We start from the raw sequence: 18035 nt of genomic DNA on the forward strand, positions 1-18035 counted from the left end.
AGAAACAGTCAATAATTTACCCTACCTCTCATATAAGGTTCTATCAGTAAATTTGATAAGTAATATCACCCTGATGTTTATAGGAGAGCATTCCTTTTACGGCATACGGTTTGGGTAAATTAGATTCGGCATAGTCGAATATAGCACTCTTACTTGTTAAGTTTTAATTTTTGAATTATATGCCCTGCTACATATTCTAATGCATCATCCTTCAAACAATGAAAATCGTTTTCAATTACACTTGTAAATTCATCGGCCTGCTTCTCAATTTCATTCTCTAAACCCTCAACAATTTCTTCAGATTCTTCAATATTTTCATTGGTGTATTGCAAACATGCTTTTTTAAATAGGAATTTGTCAGTTTCATCGCACTCGGCATTTCCAGTTTTTATGAGTTCATTGTTTTTTGCTGTTAATAAATATTTCATTAAGATATACAAATATTTATATAAATAAAGTATTTTATTTACCTAGTAAATATTTTCGAAACCTATAAAAAAATTGTATGGGACTTTGGTGGTCGTCAAAACCGCCTCTACCTCTGATGTTACTAAAAAAGTTTTCAACAATATCCTGATTGAGGCGGCTTGTTATAATATACTTAATTGAATGTTTTCTATTCAAATATTGGTATAATCCTTGAATAGATTTATTAGTAATTATAACACCTTTTTGAAATTGAATAATAGATTTTTTTCCTGGTATAATTACTTCACTCATTAATGAGGTCATTGTATTAAGTATGTTGTTTTGTACATCAATGTTTTTCCCATACGGTTGTTTTGTGGGCAAGGAATTGGCTGTTTTTAATTTAGAATTTGTTATATCAAACCAATCGTTAACTAAATCAAAAAAATCGGCGGTGTTTATAGCGTTATACACATCAACACCGAGAGAATAACAACGACGAATAGCACTAGCCATAGAATGAGAAAATAACTTTGTCGCATATTTAATTTTTTGCTTGCTACATTGCTTTAAATTAAGAAACTCATGAGACACTCCATGAGTTATTGAGAGGTCTGATTTCGAACAATTTAGTACTTGAACGATTGATTCAGGAGTAACTAATGTATTATTAAACAAAATACCTGTTTCAAGAGTGATTTGTATCAGATTTAATAGATGAAATCAGGTATTAATATTTTTTGAATAATATACCTTTTTCAAGAAAATGATTCCTTATCAGTTTAATAAGATGTGGAGGGTCAGCAAATAAAAAAATAGACTCTTCTGGGTTTGTTGGATTTTCAAACCAGTGTTTAGCTTAAAATAAAATTACAATATTTGGAATGTAAATAAATTTTTCAATAAAAATGAAGAACTAAAAAAATCTTACTTGTATTTATATTAAGTTCCTTTAAAAGAGATTGAGAGATTGATAAGCCCCATATCAGAAACTATAGCCACAACTTCAAATCCTGCATTTTTTAATGTAGTAATTATTTTGAATAGTAAATTTTTATCCATTTTTGTGTGGAAATTAAAAAAAAATTATTGTTTCGAAGATTTAATAAACCCCCTTACGGATAAAACTTCACGTAATTGGCAATCATTACTGGGATCATATTCATATGTAAATTTTACCTTCATTTCGTCAAAACAAATAACACAAATCTATTCAATAGGCGAAATGTCTTCCTCATTCATTAGTGTTATTAAATTAGTTTGTAAGCCTTCACGAAACTGAAGTTTTCTTGCCCATCTGTTTAAAGTATTTACTGAAAGCAGCGAAAAATTGTCATTGTATATTACGATAAGTTCTAGGGCCAGTGGAATGAAGGAAAATTCCGTACGATATACCATCCCAGTTCCAATGTATTCTCTTATTTGGGTTTAACAACGTGCGGTTTTGACCAGTAGTAAAAACTTGATAAATTTTCTTACATTTTTCACTTTCTTTTCAAAGAAATGCAATATGTTTTTTAAGTGTTATATTTTCTTCCATTATACTACATTTTATTAATTCATCACTAAAATTGTAAATATATGTAAGTACTAATAAATAAAAACAATATATATTATTTATTACTGTGTTTGTACACTTGCATCCACATATAATGAATCTGTACTACTAACATTCGACACATTTTGGACCCCGTTAATATTGGTCGTATAATTTGCAAAATACGAGGTTGGAATTTGTGTAGGCCTTAATTTAATATTTAATTTGATATAGGTATTAATAAATTATTTAATAAAATGCATTTGTCTTCTTACTTTTTCTTTCTAAAGATATTGGAACTTAAAAATGGCTTGAGGAGCGAACAGTAGCAGTATTGTAATAGTTTTCCTTTATATCATTTGCATCAAATTTGAAATTTTTGAAATTTTTATAGGGCCTTAATTTGACATTTTTAATATAATATTGAGATTATTACGTTATTTATATAAATTTATTTATTTTCTTACTTTTACTTTCTAAAGATATTGTATTTTGAAAATTGCTTGAGGAGTGAACAATAGCAGTATTATCACACTTTACCTTTGTAAAACAGTTGAGCCTTTCCATGTTGCAAGAACTCATAGGAGCTTCATTTTGGTATTAAGTTTTTATACCCACCATCAAAAAAGATGAGGGGTATATTGATTTTGTTATTCCGTTTCTAACACATCGAAATATTGGTCATAGACCCATAAAAGTATATATATTCTGGGTCCTTATTAAATTCTAAGACGATCTAGCCATGTCCGTCCGACTGTCTGTTGAAAGCACGATAGAGTCCGAACGGAATGAGCTAGAGGGTTGAAATTTTCCACAAATGTTCTCTATAGATAAGGTTTGTTTGGTATTGAAAATATCGGTCAACCCCATACAAGTGGACCCACGAAAATGAGCTTTAACGGGCATATCTGTTTTAAAAGTACGAGTATAGCGATGAAATTCGGCATAAATAAGTTTCATATGATCCTGAATCTTCCTACCAAATTTTATGAGGATCGGTCCATAATTGACCCTACCCCCATATAAGGTCCTCTTTTTAAAATCACTATAACGCTCATTACTGGCTTAAAAATAAGAATATAGCGATGGAATTCGACACAATTAAGTTTCATGCAAGTCAAAATCTCTCTACCAAATTTTATAAATACGAGTATAGCAATGAAATTTGACATAATTAAATCCCTGATGAGCCAAAACCTCTCTACTACTTATGTGGATCGGTCTATAATTGACCCTACCCCCCATATAAGGTCCCCTTCAAAAAAATGACTTTAACGCTCATAACTGGCTTTAAAATACGAGTATAGCGATGAAATTGGACACACATATGTTCCATGCGAGTCAAAATCTGTCTATCAAATTTTATATGGATCGGTCCATAATTGACCCTACCCCCCATATAAGGTGCCCTTCAAAAAATGACTTTAACGCTCATTACTGGCTTAAAAATACGAATATAGCGATGAAATTGGACACGCATAAGTTTCATGCGAGTCAAAGTCTCTCTACCAAATTCTATGTGGATCGGTAAATAATTGACCCTACCCCCCATATAAGATCCCCTTCAGAAAATTACTTTAACGCTAATTACTTTCTTAAAAATACGAGTATAACCCCCATATAAGGTCCCCTTCAAAAAACGACCTTAACGCTCATTAATTTTTTAAAAATACGAGTAAAGCAATGAAATTTGACATAAGTCTCTTACGAGCAAAATTCTCTCTAGCAAATTTTATGTGGATCGGTCCATAACTGACCCTACCCCTATATAAGGTCCCCTCCAGATAAATACTTTAACGCTCATTACTGGCTTACAAGTACGAGTGTAGAGATGAAGTTTTTTACGAGCCAAAAGCTAAGAAACTTTTATGGGAACGTAAATCTTCCTACCGGAAAGTGTCGGGAACTGATATTTGATGAAAACATGTTTTATATGAATGAAATTAGCGTTCCTTAAATCAAGTATTTTATAAAATTAACTAGTGATACAAAATACACTACAATATTCAAAGAATCTACTCAATTTAGTGCATTTAAAAAAATTAACACATAATTCATTTTCATACGCCAAAAACTTATTTACTCCTTTTATTGGCTCACGAGAAGGTAGTACATTTGGCTTTAAACGTGCGCGTCTTGATGAAGCTCAATGTAATCGTTGTTATCAAAATGATACATACAAATCCTGGAGTGTTTCTTCAACTCAACGCCACAAGCTGTACTCCATTCTTTAATTTTTTGTTCAGGACATTTTAAAAACCTTATATCTTTTTGTTCAAATGAACATTTACACACAGCACATTTCACACGAATATTTCTTGTTATATGGTTCAATACAATTATTACAATTATTGTAAATTTATTAAACTGATTTCTTCACAAATCACAAAAATACTTAATATTTTTTTTTTAATTTTTGATGTTTTGTTTTTATTTTTCATTTGTCTGACAATTCAAGGCATAAAAAATTGAGAACTTACTTTTCTACTGATTCTACCTTGTTATGGTTATATTATGCTTTTACAGAATATTTACATAATTTCAATGCTATGTATAATAAAATATTCGTAAAAAGTAACATTCAAAAGTTATTCGATTAATCGAAAAACATTTTTCGAATTATTGTTTATTCTAAATTGGAAATTTTTTATTCGTTCGAAGAAAAACAATCTGTTTTCTTCGATTAATCGAATAATTTTTATTCGAAAGACAACCCTAGTACATAACTAGGCATTCACTATTTTTTAAAGCAACTAATTCAATATTTTCATTATTTAAGATTAATATTTAATAATTTATTTTTTTCTTTTCCTTTTAGAAATATCAAAAATAATTATTTATCGGATCAATACGTATGGATATGGTCTAGCAATTATTTTATTGTTATGATTTATATATGGATGATGTCATTCCGTCAAGTCATTTAATAAAAAGTGCTTTCAATACAAATAAATTTGTTGTTTCCCTTAATTTTATAGTTGATTAATACGTATGTAAGTATATTTTTCAGAACAATATACAGTGTCGGACAAAACTAAAGCACGAACTTTTACTTGTTAGAAAAAAGCTAAGTAAAATTAAAAAATTGGTTATTTTGTAATAAAAATTATTAATTTAGTCTAAAAATTATAAAAACAATGAAACATAATGTTGTTAATGTTAAATTGTTTTGGAGCATATTACATAAATTAGCCTAAAATTGAAGCGGCAAAACTAAAGTACGTAACTTTGGATTTATTACATTTTACTAATTTTAAGAAACTATTACTGTCCAATCTTAGACAATATTTTGAATTTTCTATATTTAAATTGTTTTATTTTTAATTTTATTATTATTTATTATTATTGTTATTTATTGTACTGTTTTGAATTAAATGAACTGTTAGGTTAGGTTAGGTTGATAGGAGGATGTATACTACATCAAATCAGAAGAAATACACCTAGGCCACTATCGGGCCTGTTGTGCGCTCCTTATCATGAAAAAAAAATCACTTCATGAATTATTTTTAAGTGTTCAGAAACTCCGTTTCCTGAACGTAATTCCTAACAATCTTCCAATCAGTGCTAGTCAGGAATGTTATTTCCGGAATAACATCACTTCCAAGATACTTGGATCTAACTTCGACGAATGCCTGGCAGTGGCAAAGAAAGTGCTCCAGAGTTTCACTGTCCTCTCCACATGCTCTACATTCGTCTGAATCCGCACGTCCAATTTTGCATAGATGTGCTCGTAATCCTTTGTGTCCACTCAGAATACGTACCATCATACTAACTTCAGACTTGCTCATTTTGAGGAGATTTTTCGTCTTGCTCTCATCAGGGTCACTCCATAGGATCTACGTGGTTCTACCCACTGTTTCATTATTCCAAGAGGCCTTATGGGATTCTCTCACCCATATTGTTAGTTCAGCTTTTGTTGCGTCGAATGGTTTTGCGTTTGTCAGGTTAACTGCCTCGAGCTCCCTTCCCTTTAAAGCTATTACATTCGCACTTTCGTTGCCGATTACTCCCGAGGCCTGGTACCCATATGATGTAAACCTTACCTCTGGGAGAGTATTCAGTTAAAGCTTTCTTACAGTCCAATACGGTCTTAGAGTTAGTTCTATCACCTGATATCGCCCTAATTGCCTTCTGGCTGTCGGTAAATATATTAAGCACTGTGGGCGCCATATTTATTCTAATCCAATTTACGCATACCGTTATTGCTCGTACTTCTGCCTGGAAGTTTGTGTTATGATTTGGTAAACGGTGGTATATTTCTGTTTCTGGGTCTTCAATATAGAATCTCAGCCCCACTTTGTCCCCCAATTTAGAGCCATCCGTGTAACAACGGGTTCCTACTGGTATTTGCTCCAATGTTCCGCTTGACCAAGATATTCTATCTGAGATCAGCGCTTCAAAGTTTCCGACATATTCTGTGACTGGTGTACAATCAGGCACGTCCGATGATTGTGTATAACCTTCCAATGTGTCCAGTATACATTGATGACGTGTCCTATAACCGTTTTTGGCCAGTTCGCCTAAAGTAAAGAGCCGTTCGGCTGTAAGCGCCGCTTCATATCTTAAATATGTTTGAATGGGTGGAATATCTAGCAACGTTTCCAGAGCCTTGGTTGAAGTAGTACATATGGCACCACTTATACCCAAGCAGCATGTACGCTGAACTTCCTGTAGTAGTTTGATATTGCACTTTTTGTCTAAAGCACTCCACCAGATTATTGAAGCATAAGCTAGAATTGGTCTAATTACACTTTTATAAAGCCAATTTGTCATAGTAGGACTAAGACCCCATTTCATGCCTATAGTTCTCCTACATATCGCCCAGCACCGTTGTTGATCCTATCCTCTATGTGGTGTCTCCATTTTAATTTCCAGTCGAGAATTACACCTAAGTACTTAACTTTGTCTGTCACTGGTATCTTCTTGCCCAGGAAGCAAAGTTCAGTGTACGTAGAAATTTTTGTCTTTCTTGAGAAAAGACAGATTTCCGTTTTTGCCGGGTTAACATTGAGGCCTCTCGGTTGAGCCCAGCTCAAGGCCGTATTCAGAGCCTCCTCAGCTCTTCTACACAAGTAATTTATATCCTTTCCCTTTAAAAGTATTACGACATCGTCTGCATAGCAGACAGGTCTAAGTCCTTTCTCGGTTAGGGTCCTTAGGAGGCTATTAATCGTGGTAACCCAGAGTAAAGGTGACAAAATGACACCTGTGGTATACCGCGAAATACCTTTTTCCTGATAGTTATATCGTACATCTCGCAGCTTATCCATCTGTTCCTTATCATGTGGTTGATCCAGTTACGGAGCACTCGGTCAACATAAAACTGGTCTAGGGATTGGATAAGATTATCAGTGTGCACATTATTGAAGGCACCTTCGATGTCAATGCATACTGCCAGTGTATACAGTTTGCTATCAAAGGATGCACCTATGTAGTGGACAACTTCGCTTAAAGCGGTTTCCACCTGTCTGGTATACTGCTTTTAACCATACTATCGACTATCCGTTCTAAGGTTTTAAGTAGGAAGGACGTAAGACTTATCGGTCGATAAGACTTAGGTGTGGAATAGCTAGGTTTCCCTGGTTTAGGTATAAATATTACCCTTGCATCCTGCCATTTAACTGGGGTATATGTTAATTTCAAGCAGTGAATATTTGTGACAGATGTACGGAAACCAGTTCCGCCTCCATCTGCAAAAGAGCCGGCCCTGCAGCTTTATAGGGAACAAAGCTCTTGATTGCCCCTTTAACCATGTCAGATGTAATAATATTTCCGTATTAGCCTCCCCTTCCTCCAATATCGGTTCATCTATGTTATTCGATATACCGGGTGGGAAGTAAGAGTTTATTAGGAGATTCATTGTCTCATCGATCATAGATTCCGGCTGAACATGAGTTTTGGATAGGAATTTTTTTATCTTCGATATGTCATTTACGCTATCTACCTGTTCACAGAAAAGTTTCCAGGAGTCTCGTTTGGCTTTTCGAACGATATATTCACCAAGTTTTTTACGGTACTCATCCCAGTATACTGCGGTCTTTTTACGCCGTGCCCGGTTAAATAGTTTGCGAAGAGTCTTTCCAAGGTTCCGGATCTCCCCGGTTACCCAGGGTTTCTCCTGGGCAGATCTCCGTTCTCGCAGTGAACGTTTCTACTTTGGCGTCTATATCCTCCTTATTTCGACATTGAAAAGTGTCCTGACCTAAACCTAAACGGTTCTTTAGTAAGGTCCCGAACATTTTCCAATTAGTTTTAGACTTATTCCGAAACTTTATCGGCTTTGGTAGTGGTCTTAGTATTTTGAATCTTATGTGCCGATGGTTAGAAAAGGAGTGCTCGTCCGAAACTCTCCAATCCTGAATTTCGTTTATAAGCTCTTCTGAACATATAGTTATATCTAATACTTCTTCTATGATTCTATTAACAAAGGTAGCTTTATTACCTAAGTTCAATGTGATCAAGTCTTTAGTATTACGGAAATCCATTAGGGCTTGTCCCCTGCGATTGGTGTTTGTACTACCCCAAGCTACATGGTGGGAGTTGGCATCACAACCTATTAAAATTTTCTTATTTTTCCTTTGTGCCTCTTCAACCAGTTTCATCAGATCCGACGTTGGTGGTAGTGTCGGAGAATCGAAGGGCAGGTAAACGGAAGATATATGTGTTGCCACTACCTTGCTTCAGTACGGTTGCATCCGATGTGGATAACCCTGTTGAGAGGAGGAAACATAATTTCTTGTGACATAAGATACATGTTTTCGGGCGAGACCCTGTATCAGCGTAAAAAAGTTGGAAATTTACATAATTTAATCCAGAAACTTTGTTGCGAATCGTCTAAGGTTCCTGGATTAAAGCTGTATGTATTTTATCCGTGTTAATTTTAGCCATCAGAGCGTTGGTAGCCGTATCGCTCCGATGGAGGTTTATTTGGATTACGTCAATCATGGTCATCCATTAAACTGTCTTCCAGGGAGTTGGTTTTCACCTCCTCCGGGTAGACAGAAGTGGCTATTGATGCAGTGGGTACTGTTGATGGCACTGCGGTGTCCTTATCTGACATTGGAATATGAGACTCTTTAATCGACACCTTCCCAATTCCCTCGATTTTAGGATTTGGCTCCTCAACATTACCAGTACTTGCTAATGATGCTTTGGGTACAGTCGTAAGTGTTTTAGAGTCCTTGTCGGGGCCGGTTTTGACAGCCCTTTCAATCGGCGCCTTCCCAATTTTGGAAAGGGCAGCTGCACTTTCTTCTGGCGAGTTAGTTGTAACTTTTAGGATTTGACTCCTCAACCTTATCAGTAGTGGCTACTGATGCTGTGTTCTTAGGTTTTTTAGTGTCCTTTTCGGGGCTTGTTGTAACAGCCCTTCCAATCGGCACCTTCCCAATTTTGAATATGACGGCTTTAGAGGCGAAGTAAGCCCTACCTTTATTCTTGGCAAGACTAGCCATAGATTTCTGGTCGATACCTATTACAAATAAAGTTCCCTCAGGTTCTTCTTTCCTGTAAAAGACATCCCATTTTTCCACGGCCAGCTCAGCATTTTGACCTCCAAAAATTTCCAGTATACGTTCATTAGCCAGTTTGCTGCCCCATCCTTTTATATAGACAGTGGACTTTAAGAGCACCGGAAGTTCACTCTTCTTTGCCAGTCCCAGCTTAGCGCCGTGGCAGGGAGGAGGGATACTTTCCACCAAGTTCCTTAAGGTGCTAACACATTGGTGAGATGCCAACCTCATCAACATCACGCCCATGCTGAACTCACAGCTCACGCTCTCTATTGGTTGTTTGCCTTTTGAAGCGATTGCGTGGACCACTATCTTATTGTTCACCAGATCTTCTACCTTACTCTGCTGGTCTATTGGAATTTAGCCTGTCGGATTACCGGCATCGTAAACTGCATAGCAAAGATCGTCCCGGTGTCTTCTTCTGGCAACTTTGGCCTTTTCCACCATCTACCTTCTCCTTCCTCGTTTTTCGAGGCTTCTTTTGAGATGCCCTTACCTTCGAGGTTGGTTTCGCCGACGTGGTCGTCTCCGAAATATCTGGCTTGGCGTTGTCAACTTTACTCGCAGGATGCTGACCTGAGGTTCCTTTGAGTGAAGTGTGTCTGTGCTTCGACTGCGTATTAGAAGACGGGGAGCTCTTTTTCTTCTTAGGTTTATTCTCAGTTGTGAACTCTTCGGGAGACCTGATCCTCTTTGCCTCAGATCTTGTGAGAGAGTCCGATTTTTCCTTAGGAGTGTCGTGGGATTGACTAACTATGATATCCTGAAGCATCTTTTTCAATTTCCTCCTCTGTGCTCCAGATAGTATTTTCTTAGTAATAGGTAGTTTAGCTATGCTATCACTTACCTCTTTCACCATTTGCTCTACTAATGGCATGCTGTACACTTGACGCATTGTCCGCCACGGAGGCCAAGGTACCCACCTCCGTAGTATTATTTTGATCACGATTGCAGGATGACGACGACACTTGACTCGCGAGTGGATCAACACTTGCCGCCGGTACTGGGTTATTTAAGCTCTGCACCGTAACTTTTAACTTTTTATTTTCCATGATGTTTTTTTCCAGTTTTTTGGTCCGCGGGGAATATAATATTCCTAGGTGGTGGACAATCTGCCCTCCCTCAGCTTGGGTGAAATTAAAAACATCACCACCCCCTATCCGCCACCCGGGGACGCGCTCGGTAGGAAAAACGGGAAAACTCTCCCGAGCTGTAATGAACTGTTTTACCGTAGAACTATTGTTTAACAGTAAACCCTTACATTAGTACTCGTTATAAATTGAACTGTCAAATAAGTTTCGCGTTACTTAAACCTTAAACAAAACTTCACTTGCTAATTACTACTCGAAAGAGTCGAGTCTACTTTTTTCTCTTCTCGCTCTGTGTATGTGAAATAAGTAAAGTTTGTAAATATATTTGAAAAAAAAAAACAAAACCATCAAACTCTTTTCCTTTGGCAAAAGCGGAGATAAATGTTAGCATCCTCATTCCCCTTAAACCCTTTCTCTATAATTGAAAGGATAGAAATATTTTATATTTTATTAATTTCCCGCAATTTCTATCTCTTTTTCCCGCACGCATATAATTATAATTACTTCGAGAGTAATTATAATTATCCAAACATAATTATCCAAACAATTATCCAACATCCAATCTAGAGAAGTTTATTTAAAATAATTTGTGAAATTACACACAGTTACTAAAGTATACATAAAGCCGACCAATTTTGTTTTATGTAGTAAATTACATTTCTTAATATAGTATTTTTATATTTTTTAATAATTTTGTCTTAAATTATGAATTTAACAACACTTTTTGTGTTATTTCTGCCAGCATTTACAAAATACAACCATGAAACACTTTAAATGCATTCCTACAATGTTACATAAGTATACATACGGACTTATTTTGGATGTACCGTTATAAATATCGCTAAGAATTTTATGAAAATATAATTTGTGTCATTAATTAAAGTTGATTGGGTGAGATTAACACAGGTTTTTTATATTTTCTTAACAATTGAGAATAGTGCAAATGCCAAAAACAAAAGAAATTTCTGAATATATTCGGAGATTAGTTAAAAACAGGGTTTTATGAAAAGCTTTTAAGTATCAAATAATTTGTTAACTGTTTCAGATTTTGCTTAGTTTGAGCACAAACGAAGAAAATCCAAACAAATTTTATTTTTTTCCAATTTGCTTTGAAATTTTAAATCTGGCAATTCTATTTTTTCAAATTCACAAACCACTTTTCAATTCAAAAACCACAGGGTGTACATATATATTTTAAAATTGTTTTTTTTTTTTTTCGAATATTACTTCAAATTGCTTAAAATTCAGTTAAATTTTGAACAAAACTTTTCATTGTCTTCAGGTGTCTTTATGTGTACAAAATTTCAGCCAAATCGGGCTACGGAAACTGGTCGAAAATTCAGTTACAAAATTCGTACCAACTAACAAAGCAAGTTAAATAAAAGCTTTTAATGAAAGGAAATCATTGCCAAAATAGGTTAAATATTAAATTTAAAAAATCTACAGTACAAACAATAATACACAATGTCCACCAGGTGGTGGACAATCTGCCCTCCCTCAGCTTGAGTGAAATTAAAAACTGGGGGAAGACAGATGGTCCATCACCACCCCCTATCCGCCACCCGGGGACGCGCTCGGTAGGAAAAACGGGAAAACTCTCTCGAGCTGTAATGAACTGTTAACTTTCCTTTCCAAAAGAACATGCTCATTACATTGCATTTTCTCCATATTTATATTTTTATTTACACGTCTTTGTGCATTTTCGCATGCAACTACTTAAAGTACACCGTGTAAAGCATCATATCCTCAATACTCGTTCTTTCATTTCTTACATTTCATTTAAGTTTAAGACCCGCGAAGCCATTAAGTGGCTTGTCTGCAGGTTAGAAACTAATTGAAGTAATATTACAATAACAACAACAAATTAACATTTAGTTCATTGCGAATGTATGTAAAAGTTTTTGACTTCCTTTTTTTCTTATATATATAACTTTTACTTAGGGGGGTGTGATGTACTTCGCATGAAATCAAAACGCGCGAAGTTGTCATGTGGTTGTTGTTTTTTATAACAACAATGCTGTGATAAAATCGCGCGTTTTGGTTTTTGGCGAACTGGTTTAAAATGTTTGGCAATTTCACATCTATCCTTGCTTTCCCATAGTTATTCCTGAATTTATTTACTTTATATTCTCCTTCTGCACGACGTCTGGTATTATAACTTTCTCCAGATATCTGTTATCTTGGTGAAAATTATTGATTAATGTAATCTCCTAAATACTATTTATATTGAGAATGTTTAACTGTTTTGCAATTGGAATGTTGTTGGAGGATCTGTTGCTATTGTTGGCTTGGATAGTGATGTTTCTGTTCATACTGTTGTTTTTTGAGGCGTCGTTGCTGATTGTTCTGTCATTCGTTGGGTTGGTGTAGATGTTTGGCCTGAACGTGCTGCTTGTGTTGTTTATGTTGTTTATGTTGGTATTGTTGTTTAAAAGCTGATGTTATAGTATGTAGTGGCGGCGTTACCTCTGCTGGTGATGCGGTTTGTAGGTGTGTTGTTGTTGGTATTGTTGTTTGTTGTGGTGATGTTTAAAATGGTTCTGTTGGTGTTGATGTTTGTATTTGTGTTGTTTTGCATAATCTGTATACAATTCGCTTAAATGTTTAGCTTTGTGGCACTGATGTTTTAACGAAACTTCGATGAAATGGACTTTTAACTCAAACCATTGGTCAACAATACGTTTAACGGCAACTTCAATAGAAAGCCACCTAGTATCACAAGCCCTCACAAGTTTAAGTGGTTCTTGGCTATTATTTAATGATAAATATAGGGATTGGTATGAGTTTTGCTGGACGGGGACTTCGCAGGTTATAACTTTTAGATATTAAATATTCAATTTTATTTGACATACATTTGGAAGCACTGGATACTGCCAATTGTACTGAATGCCACACACAAGGCACTAACATAATAATTGAGTTTTACTTTTTTAGTTGTGCTATGCACCCACCATAGTGTTAGCATTATCGGTACCAAGACCTTTACATTTTTTTAAGTTTCGGTTAAATTCTGTTAGTGTCAACAATATTGCATTAGTAATTGCAGAATAGTCTTCTATTAATATATTTTTTATTTTTATCGCGGATTTGTACGATTCAACGTATACTGACCCAAATGTAAATAACAAATGCCAATTTATATAAAAACATATATCCAAATATGTTATTATTAAAATGGAACAAGACATCTTTATTAACAATTGGATGGATAAAAAATTTAAATTTTTAATCAGTTTTGCAATAATAAAATCACAAGTACATATGTATGTACGGAGTACATAAAGTTAACACAATAGATTTGAACTTGATAATTTTAAACTGGCTTGTCGTACATCCATGTACATGAAGGTTTGTAATACTTCACGTGGTTGCTGAATTCGATTCGTGATACAGAATAAAGCAGCAGTCAAGGGAGGTAAATATTCGTGCCGATTATTGTTTTAGGACCTTTGAAGGCATTGGCGTTTTGTTACTTTATAAGTAGCAGATATGCAGGATCTTTGAAGGCATTGGCACTGATATTTGCATGATTTTTTTACGTGCGATGGGGGCTTGATTAAGGCAGCAGTCGAGGTAAATATTCGAGGACATGTTGTGTTGTAAGTCAGTACTGGCTGGCTGGTAATTGGGACCTTTGAAGGCATTGGCACTAATATTTGAATGATTTTTTTACGTGCGGTGGGGGCTTAATTTATGCAGCAGTCGAGGTAAATATTCGAGGACATGTTGTGTTGTAAGTCAGTACTGGCTGGCTGGTAATTGGGACCTTTGAATGCATTGGCGTTTTGTTATTTTATAAGTAGGTGGTTTGAGGTTAGTCACAAAAGTTGGGTGGTACAAAACCTAGGCGCCTGGATTGTTTGTGATTAATTGGGACCATTAAAGTAATCAATCTGTGAAAAAAATATAAAAATTAAATTTAATAATAATTATATATAAATATTGTATTGGAAAAGCCTACATTTACAATAAAGTGTATATTTAAAATTTTATTTTAACAAACTTTTTAAATCCCAATGCGCTTTGCTTTCTTTTTTGGATGCACAACCTCTTATTTAAATTTCGGACTCTGAAATATATTCGGCATTTAAAGAACAGGTGCTTTATTTTCTCCGGGAGATCAACAGAGATACTTTGCTGAATGAGAAATTGACGGAGATTTTTCCGGTGTGAAATTTCTGTGCCATTGATGTTTCCGAATATAACTACCAGTTTTTTTATTTCACCCAAGAAAGCTTCTGTTGGCTTTTTTAAGGAGCCTTTAGAAACTTGATCAACCCAAGTAAATGAAGGTGTATGACTTTGGTATTCTTCAAGATTTAGCTTTCTGATTATGTACCCACTTACATACTCTAATGCATCCTCTTGAAGAATACCAATATCATCTACATTCTTTTCATCGAGATCATCAAAGTTTTCCTCCTCTTCTTTGTCTGCAGCCACTTCTTCTAAATCATCCATTACTGGGCTTTCTTCAAGAGCACTTTGGGGTACTTCAAGGGAGGAATTCAACCATTTTGTGGAGTCATCTTCGACATTACCATTGCCGTTGAGATGCTCCGTGTTTTTCGCTAAAAATTAGGAAAATAATTATTAATAAGAGAAAACAATTTATTTAAACTTACCCAGTATATATTTACGCAGCCTATATTTAAATGATGGGTGGTCATTTAATCCACCTTTACTCCTAATAGCCCCAAAGAAGTGTTCAAGAACATCTTGATTTAACCTATTAGTGACAATATAGTCCATTTTGTATTCTCTAACATTATCCAGCAACATTATTAATACGTTATTAGTCATTATAATTCCTACTTGAAAAGGCTCCAAGTTTTTCCATCCTGGTATTACTGGCGACGACATTAATTCATTAATTTTTAGTAATATTTGTTTTTGGTTTTCGAGTGCAAGGCCATATGGTTCCTTGAAAGATTATAAATGTAACTATTTTTAAATAACGGTTACAATTCTAGTATTATGAGAAATATATGTACTTACCTTGCCAGGGTACATAAATGTACATAGTTTTGAGTTAAGTACGTCAAACCAATCATTAATAATTTGTACAAAATCAGCTGTCTTGGTAGGATTATAAATTTGGAGTCCAAGTGAATAGCATCTTCTGATGGCGTTTGCAGTGGTATGTGAGAAAAGCTGTGCCGCTAAATTTACGTTCTGTCTTCCTAAAAATTGTTTTAAAAATCAAAAATACATATGTAGTTTATTATAATTGGACACTTACCTACACCTTTTACTGAAAAATGTTCATTACTTATTTTAAATGTAATGGATACATCAGATGTAGAGGTTAGTGACAGCAAATCTTGAAATGTACGGGATGTTAATAGTGTATCTTCAAAAATGATACCACTATCTAAGTAGTGGTTTCGAACCAGTTTTAACAGATGGGGCGCATCAGCAAAGGTAAACTCTTTATGATCTGATGAAGTAGGGTTGGTAAACCAAGGTTTATCTAAAAAGTATTAGGTCAAAATTATTAAATGACAGAGAATGACAAAACTTTTTTATAAACTAAGTGTGGAATTGTAATATTATTTTAATTACCATTTTATATTATTTTATCCTGTACGATTCGTCCCCAATATTGTGTGAAGTTGTATGGTGTTGATAATCAAAACGACTCATCCTCAAGATTGTGTAATGTTGTATAGTGGTAAAATGGTGTTATAACTTTGCTATTTTAACAATACTTACCTTTAGTAACACCCAATTCCTTCAACAACTTCCGATTGCTTGGTCCCATGTCACACACAATAGCCACAACTGTGAAACTGACGTTATGTAGTTGTTGAATAATGTCCTTTAGAAGTTCTGGTGTCATTTTGCAGTCAAAGTCTAGTCTAGTCTATAGTCTAGACTATAGTCTAGTCTATAGTCTAGTCTATAGTCTAGTCTATAGTCTAGTCTATAGTCTAGTCTATAGTCTAGTCTATAGTCTAGTCTATAGTCTAGTCTATAGTCTAGTCTAAAGTCTAGTCTAAAGTCTAGTCTAAGGTCTAGTCTAAGGTCTAGTCTAAAGTCTAGTCTATAGTCTAGTATATAGTCTAGTATATAGTCTAGTCTATAGTCTAGTCTATAGTCTAGTCTATAGTCTAGTATATAGTCTAGTATATAGTCTAGTATATAGTCTAGTCTATAGTCTAGTCTATAGTCTAGTCTATAGTCTAGTCTATAGTCTAGTCTATAGTCTAGTCTATAGTCTAGTCTATAGTCTAGTCTAGTCTAGTCTAGTCTAGTCTAGTCTAGTCTAGTCTAGTCTAGTCTAGTCTAGTCTATAGTCTAGTCTAGTCTAGTCTAGTCTAGTCTAGTCTAGTCTAGTCTATAGTCTAGTCTATAGTCTAGTCTATAGTCTAGTCATAGTCTAGTCTATAGTCTAGTCTATAGTCTAGTCTATAGTCTAGTCTATAGTCTAGTCTATAGTCTAGTCTATAGTCTAGTCTATAGTCTAGTCTATAGTCTAGTCTATAGTCTAGTCTATAGTCTAGTCTATAGTCTAGTCTATAGTCTAGTCTATAGTCTAGTCTATAGTCTAGTCTATAGTCTAGTCTATAGTCTAGTCTATATAGTCTAGTCTATAGTCTAGTCTATAGTCTAGTCTATAGTCTAGTCTATAGTCTAGTCTATAGTCTAGTCTATAGTCTAGTCTATAGTCTAGTCTATAGTCTAGTCTATAGTCTAGTCTATAGTCTAGTCTATAGTCTAGTCTATAGTCTAGTCTATAGTCTAGTCTATAGTCTAGTCTATAGTCTAGTCTATAGTCTAGTCTATAGTCTAGTCTATAGTCTAGTCTATAGTTAGTCTATAGTCTAGTCTATAGTCTAGTCTATAGTCTAGTCTATAGTCTAGTCTATAGTCTAGTCTATAGTCTAGTCTAGTCTAGTCTAGTCTATCAGTCTAGTCTATAGTCTAGTCTATAGTCTAGTCTATAGGTCTATAGTCTAGTATATAGTCTAGTCTATAGTCTAGTCTATAGTCTAGTCTATAGTCTAGTCTATAGTCTAGTCTATAGTCTAGTCTATAGTCTAGTCTATAGTCTAGTCTATAGTCTAGTCTATAGTCTAGTCTATAGTCTAGTCTATAGTCTAGTCTATAGTCTAGTCTATATAGTCTAGTCTAAAGTCTAGTCTAAAGTCTAGTCTAAGGTCTAGTCTAAAGTCTAGTCTATAGTCTAGTATATAGTCTAGTATATAGTCTAGTCTATAGTCTAGTCTATAGTCTAGTCTATAGTCTAGTATATAGTCTAGTATATAGTCTAGTCTATAGTCTAGTCTATAGTCTAGTCTATAGTCTAGTCTATAGTCTAGTCTATAGTCTATAGTCTAGTCTATAGTCTAGTCTAGTCTATAGTCTAGTCTAGTCTAGTATAGTCTAGTCTAGTCTAGTCTAGTCTAGTCTATAGTCTAGTCTAGTCTAGTCTATAGTCTAGTCTAGTCTATAGTCTTGTCTAGTCTAGTCTAGTCTATAGTC

The 18035-nt window shown here is 34.7% G+C and overlaps 1 protein-coding gene across 3 annotated transcripts in view; it reads left to right on the forward strand.

Annotated features, from left to right (window-relative positions):
- The window catches only part of LOC119611877 (kinesin light chain), a 317508-nt gene extending 312614 nt beyond the window's left edge, over positions 1-4894 (forward strand). For all 3 annotated transcript variants that reach the window (XM_037967591.1, XM_037967584.1, XM_037967600.1), the window contains one exon: positions 4764-4894. In XM_037967591.1, the coding sequence (XP_037823519.1) occupies positions 4764-4778 (15 nt within the window). In that variant the 3' untranslated portion in view covers positions 4779-4894. The remainder of the gene's footprint in view (positions 1-4763) is intronic.
- Positions 4895-18035: the final 13141 nt, after the last annotated feature.

This window comes from Lucilia sericata, unplaced genomic scaffold, assembly GCF_015586225.1.
Source record: "Lucilia sericata isolate MDLA Ls3-8-SP2 unplaced genomic scaffold, ASM1558622v1 Contig000032F_arrow, whole genome shotgun sequence".
Classification (NCBI taxonomy): Eukaryota; Metazoa; Arthropoda; class Insecta; order Diptera; family Calliphoridae; genus Lucilia; species Lucilia sericata.